This window comes from Leptonychotes weddellii, chromosome 14 (assembly GCF_054177405.1).
Source record: "Leptonychotes weddellii isolate Sample4059 chromosome 14, ASM5417740v2, whole genome shotgun sequence".
Classification (NCBI taxonomy): domain Eukaryota; kingdom Metazoa; phylum Chordata; class Mammalia; order Carnivora; family Phocidae; genus Leptonychotes; species Leptonychotes weddellii.
In genome coordinates this window covers 51,556,079-51,568,068 of record NC_138382.1, presented here as the reverse complement: position 1 = coordinate 51,568,068, position 11,990 = coordinate 51,556,079, and the positions used below count along the sequence as shown (strand labels likewise).

The window sequence follows — 11,990 nt, the reverse complement described above, 5'->3', positions numbered from 1 at the left end:
GGCGGGAGAGCGGCTCAGAGCGCGCACGGGGGCGGGCGGAGGCGGCCTGGTTCGGGGTGGCCGCGCCGGAGAGAGGCGCGCGCGAAGACGCCGGCCCCCCCTCTCCGCGTTTGCTCTCTCGCTCCCCGCCTCCCGCACTCCGCTCGCTCCCACCCCTTCCCGGCGTGATTGATCCGTCACGGGCGCCGCCGCTGCCGCCGCCGCCGCGGCCGTTCAGAGCCGAGCAGGAGCCCGAGCCGGAGCCGGGGCCGGTGCCGGCGCCATTGCGCGGGCGCCGCGGGGAGAGCTTGGCGCGGGGCGGCGGGCCGGGCCAGGCCATGCGGGCCGAGTGAGCCGGCGCCCGCAGCCCGCGGCGCGGCATGGCTTCCCCGCGGAGCTCCGGGCAGCCCGGGCCGCCGCCGCCGCCGCCGCCGCCGCCGCCGCCCGCGCGCCTGCTGCTGCTCCTGCTGCTGCCGCTGCTGCTGCCGCTGGCGCCCGGGGCCTGGGGCTGGGCGCGAGGTGCCCCCCGGCCGCCGCCCAGCAGCCCGCCGCTCTCCATCATGGGCCTCATGCCGCTCACCAAGGAGGTGGCCAAGGGCAGCATCGGGCGCGGCGTGCTCCCCGCCGTGGAACTGGCCATCGAGCAGATCCGCAACGAGTCGCTCCTGCGCCCCTACTTCCTCGACCTGCGGCTCTACGACACCGAGGTGAGTGTCCGGCCGCCCGCGCCGTCGGGGCTGGGGGGGGGAGGGGGCGGCGGGTGAGGGAGTGCCGAACCGAGGGAAGCTTCGACCCTTGGGCAGAGCCCTTGAGATTGAGCCGCCTGTACCTGCCGAGGGCTCCGCGGGCTGGTGCTCAGTGTTCACCCCGGGGTCCCTCCGGGCTTGGCTGGCACAGCTGGTACCAAGATTTGCTGAGCATCTCCCTCCTCTGGGATTGTGTGTGTGTATGTGTGTTGGGGGGTGGGGGACAGAAGACGGGTTTCCTTTGACCGGAGAAGGAGTGTAGAAGGTGGGGACTGGACCCTCTAAAAGGCCTGCAGTGGTTGCCCAGGTCCCGCTGGTGGGGCTGTGGACTGCCGGGTGGGAGGAACAGGCAGGCGCATTGACTGGAAACTGGGCCACTCGGGGCTAGAGAGGCCATGGCCTGCTCGCGGGCCCCCAGGAGAGCCCGGCCGCGCTTTGAGGTCCGGAGGGCTCCGGGACCCGAGGGGCCAGAGCGCGCAGGAGGCTCGGAGCCCGCACCGCGCGGGCAGGTGTGGGGCCGCCGGCTCTAAACGGCTGCTGCCTGAATGTGCCCGGCGCTGCCTGCAGCCGGAGCGATTTTATGGGGAGACTCCCCCTCGGTTTAGTTGCTCAGAGAGTGCCCTGAGCAGGTCTCGCTGCGGACGCGCAGGGGTGTCCGGCAGCGCCGCTGCTGTCGGCCCTGAGGCTGCAGGCGCAGTTTCTCCGGGCGCAGACTTGAAGCACGGACTTGGAGCGCAGCAGCGGGCTGGCCCTCTCGGCCTCCTTCTCCGAGGGGAGCGGCAGAGCCCAGGGCTTCGCATCCCAAGCCCCCCGCCTCACGCCCGCAGCGCGGGTTCTGGCTGAAGCTCCAGCGCGGACCTACACCGCCTGCACGGCTGCTGGAGGGGGTCTGGAGGAGCGATCGCCGGCCGCGCGAGGTCGGGTTTGCGAGTTTTTCCGGACTGAGGGAGCCCCTCCGCTCCGGCCGCCGCGTCTCAGACGCGGCCTGAAGGGGGCAGTGATTTCCTGTGCAGTGCAGTCTGTTGGCGCCTTGAGCACCGCGCCAAGCCGGGCCGGGTGCTGGGCTTGACCCCGGCTTCCCGGAGCTCCCCGGGAGCCTCTGCTCCAGCCCAGGTGGCTCTCCTCCCACCCTTCGGAGAGGAGCTTTGCGCTTCCGCGCTGCCCGTGCGGCCTGGGCTCCGCTTCCTTCTCGCCTGATATCCCCCCTTTTTTTGGTCCCCTGAGAAAGAGCAGAAATCTGGACGGCATCTTTATTCCCCGCCTCCCCCCTTCACTGATGAGCCAGCCTGCTCTGCGCTGTAAATAAAAGGTGAAGGAACGGGTGGCAGTTGGTGGCGGTGCGCGCAGCCTGCTGCAAGCGGAGAGCCTCCTTCTGCCCCGGGAGGATGCAAGCTGGGAGGCTGAGCAGAGCTAACCCGAGTGTGGAATTGTTTCTGAATGGCATTCTCGTCGCCCTCATCTTTGCCCGAACATTTCAAGTTTTCCGGGGGACTTGTCTGGCACGCAGAAATGCACAGCGCACCTCAGTTCTGACCTAGGCATGTCCCCTCGGCTCTGTTTCCCTGTTGCCTCCATACATACTCTTTCAGAAGGGACAGGAGAGAGCCGGTTCTTTGGAGACAGAAACAGTTGTAGCTAGGGCAGCCCTGCTTGCATCATCACCGAATGTTGTCATCTGCAGAATGTTTTCATCATCAATTGATTCCCTTCAGAAAGCCTCCCTGAAAGAGATTTCACATTAGCTTGTTTGTGGCAGTGAAGGCATGGGTGCTTGGTTTCAGGGTGTGGGTGGAAGCTTTTACATTTATTTTTCAAGTGTGTCTTGATGACTTTCTGAGTGAGAGGGCCCAAAGGCGAGAAGATGAGGTTCTTCAGTTGGTGGGAATCTGCAGGAAGCAGTGTGGGACGGAGGGCGCAGGGTACTCTCAGCCTCGTGCAAACAGAGAAGCGTCTCTGGCCGTGTGAAGGGGCACAGAGCAAGGGCTTTGCGGTGGGTGGGACCTGGGTTCTAGTCAGATGCCAGTTATCTTCCCCTTGGGTGACCTTGAGTGGGGTCATTGGATCTGTCTTCACCTTAGATTCTCGCATCTGGAAAAGCGGGGCTGTTGCACGTACTAGGTAGGGTGGTGGTGTGACGCTCCAGGGGGATAACGGGCCCAGATGGGGAGTGCCGTGAGCTGGCGGGCCCGGCAGCCAGGCCTCCGTCTGACATGCTGGGAGCACCAACGCAATGTTTCCTGCCTCCCTTCCTGCGTTTTCCTCTGGCGTGGTCACAAGTAAGACGTTGCAGCTTTAGGTGTGATAAAATGGTCACAACTAAACATCAAGACTGCTTATTTTGTTTTTCTCACTTTTGAAATCTTGTGAAGGATCAGTGAAGTTATCACCAAAAAAGAAGAATCCTGGCTTACAATCAAATACGTATGTTATCTCCTGCCATGAGGTGTCATGTTTGGGAGAACATGCAGGTGATATAATACTTAATTTTTTCAAGTGGCCCATCTTCATAGGAGAGGTACTTTCTTGCTGAGCTGCAGTAAAGGAATGCTCCGTGTGGGTAATTGCAGCAAGATCCATAGTGATCCGAAGGGTGGTTGGGGCCTGTTTTAGAGCATCTGGGGCCTGTTTTATTCACATGGGCCGTCTTTGCGGATTGTGTGTACTCCCTGATCACTTCCTGGCTGTGTCACTTGTTGTCTGTAGACTTGAACACAAGACGGATGTGGTGAATGGATTTTGGCTGGCTTTGCTGACATTTGCTGTCAGTCAATGGCCAGAGGCTGTGGGCAGCCAGGAGGGACCTTGGTCCACGCAGTCTTCAAAGAGATGGAGATTTACCAAGTAGTGGGTTAATCTGACCACTGGGAGAGCCTCTCTCAATAAAGGAGCCTCCTGCCTGAATTTCTTTAGGTTGACCCTCTCACTATAATTAGAATAACACTAGAATGTTCAAAGCCCCACTCAGGGCCTTGTGTTCCTAAAAATGAAATATCCCAACAGAGCATCTGCTAGTTAGGACCTCTTTTCTCTGCTCTAGATAAAATCTTATCCCAAAGTAGAGTTGAGTATATAAAAACACAAGTGAGACGACTGAATATACAAATAAAAGAAGCATCAGAAGACATATAGAAGCATGGAAGTTATTATACCAAGAACCTGGGTTATTACAGTTTTGTGTATTACATTTTAGCTCTGAGCTTCCTGACAGTCAAGGTAAAAAGGTAAAAATGGTGGATTACATTACTTACATGTTTGATTAAAAGATTCTGAAGGACGACGTCTTTTTAAAAAAGTTTCATGGGAGATTCAGAATGTTCTTCACATGTTGTTTCTCATCCTTCAGTAGCCACATGAATAAAATTAAATAATAACCAAGGGATGAGATAAGAAACAGTGTTGGCTTTTCTACTTTGATTAAAGTAATGTTTATTTTAAAATTTTTTATTTTTTAAAGATTTTATTTATTTATTTGCCAGAGGGAGAGAGAGGGAGAGAGCACAAGCAGGGGGAACGGCAGGCAGAGGGAGAAGCAGGCTCCTCGCTGAACCGGGAGCCTGAAGCAGGGCTCGATCCCAGGACCCTGGGATCATGACCTGAGCTGAAGGCAGACGCTTAACTGACTGAGCCACCCAGGTGTCCCTAAAGTAATGTTCATTTTAGAAAAATGGAAAATTAGAAAGAAACATGAAGAAAAATAATAATTGCTCATAATCCCCCTATACAAAGACAATTACACCTAATAATTAGCATTATTCCCTTCTAGTTGCCAAGTTTTACTATTTTATATACTTGAGATCTCACTCTATGTCCCCTTTTATATTTTGTTTCATTAATTTAACATTATATTATGGGTACTTCCCCATGTCCTCAGTTGCAAAGATGATTTTGAGTGGCGGTACACTATTCTATCCTATGGGTGCACCATAAATATTAAGTCATTCCCCTGTTGTTGGATTTATATGTTTTCCCACTTGTTACTAGTTTCAATTATTATGTGATAAACTTAGGGAAAGTTCAGGGAGCCAAAGGAGCACATTCTAGGTGTGCACCTCTCAGGAAATCTACCTTGATGCAGGGATCCAGCTTAGAAAAATCCAGGGGAAGCCTCGTGATAGGCATGTCCTTTCCTTAAGCAGCTTTGCCAAATATCTGTTCTCTCATTCACTGTGCTTTCGAAAGGGCCCAGGCAGCTGGTGGATGGAGGCTGAGCTTTTCAAGGGTGTCGGAGTACAACTCAGCAGGCAGTAATTGAGCACCTACTGCAGTCACTGGTGCTGCAGAAGGGAATAAAACCCAGCCTTGGGTTCGAGGGCAGAACTGGTGCATAGGGGAGAACAGGGCCAGCACATATTGGCCATTTTCAAGGTAAGATAGAAAGGGATCGTGGTGATGACTTCACGGTTCTATGAATATTCAAAAACTGTAGAATCATATACTTCAAAAGAATGAATGTTATGATATATGAATATATTCCAATATTCTTAGAAATAAAAAGATAGAAAATGAGCCCTTTTCGGATCAGACTACCTCTTCTTGTGGTTCTAGCCCCACTGCCCAGCGTGGTACCTGGCCCTTAGGAGGTGTATTGCTTCGGATTCCTTGCAAGTGATAGAAATCCCACTTTAACTGGTTCATGTGACTGAAAAATCCCGGAGTGGGCTGTCCTCAGGCATGGCTGAATCCAGGGACTGAAATGCTGTCTTAAAAAATGTCTCTCTCTCGGCTCTGATTTCCTCTGTTTGGCTTTACTCTCAAGCTGGCTGTGCCCATGTGGTGGCACAGATGGCCCTTACCAGCTGCAAATTTACACACTCCCAGTTTAGAAACTCCAGTAAGAAGAGTGTTCCTTTCCCAAATGTTTCAGCAAAAGTCCCAAACTCAGCTCTCGTTGGCTTGAATCTGGTCATGTGTCCATCCCTGAGCCAACCACATGGCACTGATGGTCTGGGACATAAGCCCGTCTTTCATGGAGGGAGAGGGCAGGGAGGTCAGCCCTGCCCAACCACATGAGTAGGGAGTGAAGAAGAGGTGATTCCTCGAAGGACATCAGCGGCTGTTAAAGGTGTGGATGGCAGGGGCGTCTGATCACAGACATTCACAAAGACAGGCACTTGGGAAATGCTACATTCAAGAAAGAGACCAGGGATGCCAAGGGCATTGAGAGAAAGGGAAGATCATATCTAGGTCAAGAGAGGCTTCCTGGAGGAGAGGAAATCAAGATGGGCCTGAAAGGGCCAATGTAATTTTGACAGAAAAGCAGGAACTCAGGGAAATGGAGGTTGGATCCCAGGCAGGAGCTCCAGGATCAAAGGATGGAGGGAGACAAAGTGTGGGGTGTGTTTGGGGAGCATTGAATTATTACATTTTCCCCTGAGTGCAGGGCTTATGGAGGGACAGGTAGCCTGGGGGTGGGTGTGGAAGGCCTCGAATCACGTGTCGAGAAGGTTGGACTTTCTTCTGGAACTACGAGGAGCCATGTGTAGTGGCGGTTTTGAACGTGGTCGTGCTGTGATCAGGGCCAGTGGGAGTGCAGAGCCTAGATGGCAGACAGATGAGCCTGGACACTGAGAAGCCAGGAGGCTACTCCAGCAGTGGAAGGGTGAGATGCCGAAGCTTGAACAGAGGGGGAGAGGCGGTGTGGGAGGATGTGGAGGAGAACGGGCAGCGCTGAGACCTGCCGGGGTGGGAAGGACGACAGAGAGGAACCCTTGGGGTGCCGGGGAGGGGGGCGGATCTGGCAGGCAAGAGTCCCTGAGTCCGGGCACTGCACTGTAGGGGCACGAGGAGAGAGCGGCCCAGTGGGGGTGAGGCTAGGCACAGTATGGCAGACTCCCTCTCCAGATCCTTCAGCTCCCCGAGTCCCTAGTACCTGTAGGATGAGCTCCTCAATATGTCAGGAACCCTGGGTTTGTATCCCTGTTGGGTACCACTTACCTGCTTGGTGACCCAGGGCAAGGCACTTTGCCTCCCTTTCGTCATCTATAAAATGGGGCTAACAAACGAGACCACCCTGGTAAAGTAATCCAATCAGTGCTTGGTACACTGTGAGTGCCCCAGTGAATATTCGCTGCTGTATTGTCACCGTTGTCATTATTCCTGTACCATATGGGGACAATTATGCTGACCTCACAGGGCTGTAAGAAGGAATAAATATCTTGCACGTGGAACCTCACAACATGGTGTAAATGTAAGGCAGAGTTATCTGTAATCTTGTGTGCCAACGCCACGCTGCCGGGAGGGGTGCCGGAGGAGGGGGATGTGAGCAGCCCATCTTCCCCTCTGCCGTGTGTCCTAACATACACTGGACTTGAGCTCTGTGAGGGCAGGCCATCAGTGAGCGTCTGCTCAACTGCACCATGAGAGCATAAATTCCAGTCTCCTTTCTGAATTAGCATCCCACTGAATGAAGTTTGTCCAGATCACCTCTCCAGGGGCTTCACCCCACTCCCATCACCGCGGGACTCAGGTGACCCCATCTATCAGGATTAAGTTGACTGTCAGGCTGTAGCTGCCTCCTGCCTATTCCCACCAACACCAACCCAGGGTTTCCCCCGTGTGAGGGCAGTGCCCTTGGCCATGCCAGCCCCCAGCCAATTCCCCAGACCCAGCCAGCCACCCACGGGGGCTGTGGATGGAACTAACACGCTAGGGCCTGTTTAGCACTTGGTATTGGGCCAAAAGTTCAACTTGTTAACTTTATTTTTAACGGGGGCTTCTTCCTGTGGTTGGCCTACCCTCCCATGGGCACAGAGTAACGTTGGCTTCTTCACGTGGAGATCTGCGGTCTCAGCAGGGACATGAGCAAGCTGGAGGGGTAAGAGAGCCGTGAAAACAGAGGTGCTGAACGGATCCATGTGTAGGATACATGTCTTTTGTCAGTCAGGGTGAACTAGGTCCTGCTGCTTGAACAAACAAATCCTGAAATCTCTATTGCCTACATAATAAAATTTCTCTATCGCTTACCCAAAGTCCAGAGTGTGTCAGAAGTGCTCCCGAGGGGCTCTCCTCCAAGTGGGAACACAAGGATCCAGGCAGGTTTGGGGTGGGACTCTCCCATTTTGTGACTTCAAGAAGATGGGGGTAGGGAAGGCACACTGGATTTTTAACCATCTTCCCTTGGAAGTGACACATACATTATTTCTACTCGTATTCCATTGACTGGAAATAATCACGGGTCACGCCAGCTTCAGAGGAGGGTGGGAAATGTTGAGAAGCAGGTGGATGCCATGAAGTCTTGTCATTCTGGGTCCTTCAGGAACTAGATGCCAGGATGGATTTAGAAGTACAGGAGCTCTTGGGGGGGGATGCCCGTGAAAGATACAAGAGGAGGTGGGGAGACGCTCAGCCCATTACGCTGGGCTGATAGCTGTGAATGGAGGGGGCAAGAGAGATGGGTCGGGAGCGGCTCAGCAAGTCTGGGCCAGTCAGTGGCCTGCTCTGGGGTAAAATCTGCCCATAGAGAGGTCCCGCATCGGACCGAAAGAGCCAGGCTCTAGGATCCCTGCCCAACTCAGTCCCCGACCGCAGGCTGCCTGGGAGATTGTGTCCTTAGCAGAATTAAATATGGCGACAGAGTTGAAGCTGCGGTGAAGGCCATCAGCTGACCGCCCTCCTCCTGTAGGTTCTGCCTGCAGAGGAGATCGACTGGCCCACTTACACAGCTGCTGCAGGCACTTCCCGCTTCTGCCTCAGTGCCCTAGTGCGACACACTCTCACTGGTAGAACTTTCTGCCAGGCCCCGTTCTAGGCTCTGTGACACCGAAGTGGATGGGACATGAAACCTGCCCTCGAGGAGCTCACGGTCTAAACAGGTGGTCAAAACAGACAGAAACTGTTGCACGTAGTGCGAGCGAGCCATGGTAGGGGTCAGAGGAGGATGCTGGGGAAGGCGACCTCCTTCTGGAGGCACCCATTTGGCCATTCCCTGTGTTCGACTGTGAATGTAAGTGGCTCCTTGTTGCTAACTTTTTGGTTATTTTGATTGTAGGAAGGTCAGAAAATTCAATGGTGTAGTTCACCCAATGAGCATCTGTTTTCATCTGCTCCTTTAGTTTATTCTTATTCTCTAATCTTACGTAACGATGTACAGTGAGGCTGGTGAGACGCCTTTCTCTCTGTATCTTTCTAGGAACAAGCAGGTATACTAGGCTGGAACCGTGGGGGTGTGAGCCCAATATGGGGTTGGCGGTCTGGGTTCTGGTGCTGGGTTAGTTGTTAAGACCGTGGGGAAGTTCTTGCTTCTCTCTGTGAATTACAGCATGGCTTGAGGATCTCTGCTCCATTGTAACCACTGTGAGAGCAGGTGCTGAGTGTGTCTGGCTCCCTTGTGGTCCCCTCTAGGCGCTATCTCAGGGCCAGGCACAGAGCAGGAGCTCAATAAGTGTTTATTGAACAAACAAATACATCTAAAAGCTTGGAACCCAGCTCTCTGGCTCTAAGAGGATTAATGGGCATAGTTTTAACAAATTGAGGAGATACTCTGTATGCCAAGCCATGTGGGGTGAGCTTCCTGCTTGCTCTTTATTTGTTCATTTGGGTTCTTGTTATTTGGTACTTTCAGGGTCCCTTTAGTTGTGGAGTACAAAGGGAAAAGATTACTTGTTGGATGTTCCAATAGAAGCTTAAGTGCAGGGGCCCCTGGGTGGCTCAGTCGTTAAGCGTCTGCCTTCGGCTCAGGTCATGGTCCCAGGGTCCTGGGATTGAGCCTCACATCGGGCTCCCTGCTCGGCAGGAAGCCTGCTTCTCCCTCTCCCACTCCCCCTGCTTGTGTTCCCTCTCTTGCTATGTCTCTGTCAAATAAATAAATAAAATCTTAAAAAAAAAAAGGAAGATTATGTACAAAGCTGATGTCATTCTCCTCTCCCCCTGACAAACATACCCGGCATCATCCAAGATACGTGAAAACCTAGGAAATAAATACTTTCCAGCATCTGAGAACTGTTATGGTTTTAGATGGGTTTATTGGAACAGTCCTCTAAACCAGCAGTTGGTGGGTATAGGAATCAGGTTGTGATATCCCATTCCCACCTCCAGGGAAAGTGAGAGCCAATGGCGGCTGGACTGGACTCTGGTCCTAGTAGAAACCGCAGGAATGGAGCCAAGTCATCAGCCTTGGCGAGCCAGGTGGTCTGGTGACAGGTCTGGGGATAGTGAATGAAGAGGCCCCCTGGGATCCTCTGAATAGCAAGACTTATTCCACGCTCTCTGCTCCTGGGCTGGAAGCTTCTGCTCTTTATCCTTCCGTGGTCAAGACTGACTCAGGAACTGGGTAAACTCAGCCTAGAGGTGGCCATCTCCCTGATCTGGTTTTGGTCCGGACCCCAAATCGGATAACCAAGTTTATTAGAAATATGTGCAAAATGAGAGTAAATCAGTTATGCACTGAGCTTGAGGGTCTGAGAATTCTTGCTCAAGTAAAGGGCATGAACCTTGTGACACCTTTTGGGGCCGATTGGGGAATCCTTTTGCAGTTTTCTACTTTTCTGGTCTTTTTGAACAGTCTACATTGCTGGAAGGATGAAGTGTCATTGTCATCTGGAAAATTAGTGGTAGATCCAAAGTCCTGAGTAAATGGATTCATCTGTCTTCATCAGTGTCCGCGTTCCACAGCTGCTGGCTAAAGCAGACCCCTCTCCTGCCACTTGGCCAGGACATCATCAGTCACCATTCAGATAAAATCTAGCCAAAGAAAGACTTTGTGGAGTGATGCATTGTTGCCCTCTCCTGGCGCGGGGTCAGGAGGTGGCAGAAAGAAAATGATATTTTCACACTCTGCTTATGATCCACTTGACTTTGTTCAGAGGGAACTGATCTTGAAAGCAACAGCCTTCCTTATAGTAATCACTATATTATCCAAATCACTTTGTTTCTAGAACTGCCTGTTCACTGAAGCTTTTCTGAGAATGCCCAGAACTGTTTCAGGGATTTAACTGGCAGGCAGAAACACTGGAAAGCCCTTGGAGAGCTTCTAATCTTGTTACAAAAGAAGGAAAGGGAATGGAAGCATTTAGTTGCAAGCGTGCAGGTGAAGAAGAGGGTACAGCGGCAGCAAGAACCAGCCCGTATCCCGGGCTCAGCACGCGTTAGTCCCCGCGTCGGGTGCTTTGCAGGTTCGCTGACGTGATCCTCTCCACAGCCTGGTGCCCTGGGTGCCATCAGCGCCCTCGGGTTGCCGGTGAGGCTTGGCGGCGTCACGTGACATGACAGCCAACCGGGCGGTGAGCTGCCAGTTCAGCGCGGACGGTCTGACGTGACGCCCGTGCACCAAGGGAGCAGCATCCTCAGGTAGTTTCCTCCCTTCCTCCCAGAGGGGCAAGCGGCACGTGTTGCAGTGGCTGATGCTTTTCTTATTTTACTTTGTGAACTTCGCCCAACCCCTCGTCTCTCCCTCTAACTCAGCCCCGGCCTCTCCCGCTTCCCTGTCCACCCACTCAGTCACACACAGCCAGGCTGTTCTGTCCCCTCACTTTGAGCACGTCTGTCTACACACCTGGATCCCACAGCTCCTCTCTCTGCTCGCCTTGCACCCGTGGAGCTTGTCGCCTCCCGTGGTGTTTACTTGGGGTGTCAGTGTTTGTGTCTCTGGGTCTCTCCTGGATTACCTCGAAGGCAGCGGGGCTGCTCCCTTTGTACCTGCAGCACAGTGCCAGGCCTGGGGCTGGGTATGGGGCCTGTGGACGTGAACCCCCAGCAGCCGTGCTCCCAAAGGCTGTGCGAGGCCACGTGGCATCGTCACCTAGCAGCGTGAGAAGGGTGAGGGGACAGGCCAGGGGCTGTCTCCCGGCTGCAGAGGAGAGTTAGGACCACTGAGCCAGCACTCTGATCAGGTGGCCTCCCTGCCTGACACCCTGCAGGGACTCAGCCTCGTTCTGGGGGCAGGAACAGAACTTCTCCTGGTGGCCCTGGAGGCCCTGAGAGTCTGCCCTGCCCACTCCCCAGCCTCGGTGCTGCATGCTCTCCCTTCCTACTCTGGGCCTAGACCCATGGTCCTTTCAGTTTCTGGAGTGAGTGCTCCTCCCCCCCACCCCACACAGGGCCTTTGCACAAGCTGTTCCACTGTCTGGAACACTTTCGCCACCTCTGTTCATCTCTTAGATACCAGCTCAAGTGGGCTTTGTCTATCCTCCCTGATTGGGAAGAATCCCTTGCCCCGTTTTCTCTGAGCACCATGAACTTTTCCTTTCTAGGACTTAGCACAATCGCAGTTCTACGTTTGTTGGACTCTTTGATCCCTCTTGGTCTTCCGTGTTCCTGCGGGGGACCGTG

The 11,990-nt window shown here is 53.8% G+C and overlaps 1 protein-coding gene across 1 annotated transcript in view; it reads left to right on the top strand.

The window, feature by feature from the left end:
- Positions 1 to 359: 359 nt before the first annotated feature.
- The window catches only part of GABBR2 (gamma-aminobutyric acid type B receptor subunit 2), a 341,390-nt gene continuing 329,759 nt past the window's right edge, over positions 360 to 11,990 (top strand). The window contains exon 1 of the mRNA XM_081803256.1: positions 360 to 686. Coding sequence (XP_081659382.1) covers positions 360 to 686 — 327 coding nt within the window. The remainder of the gene's footprint in view (positions 687 to 11,990) is intronic.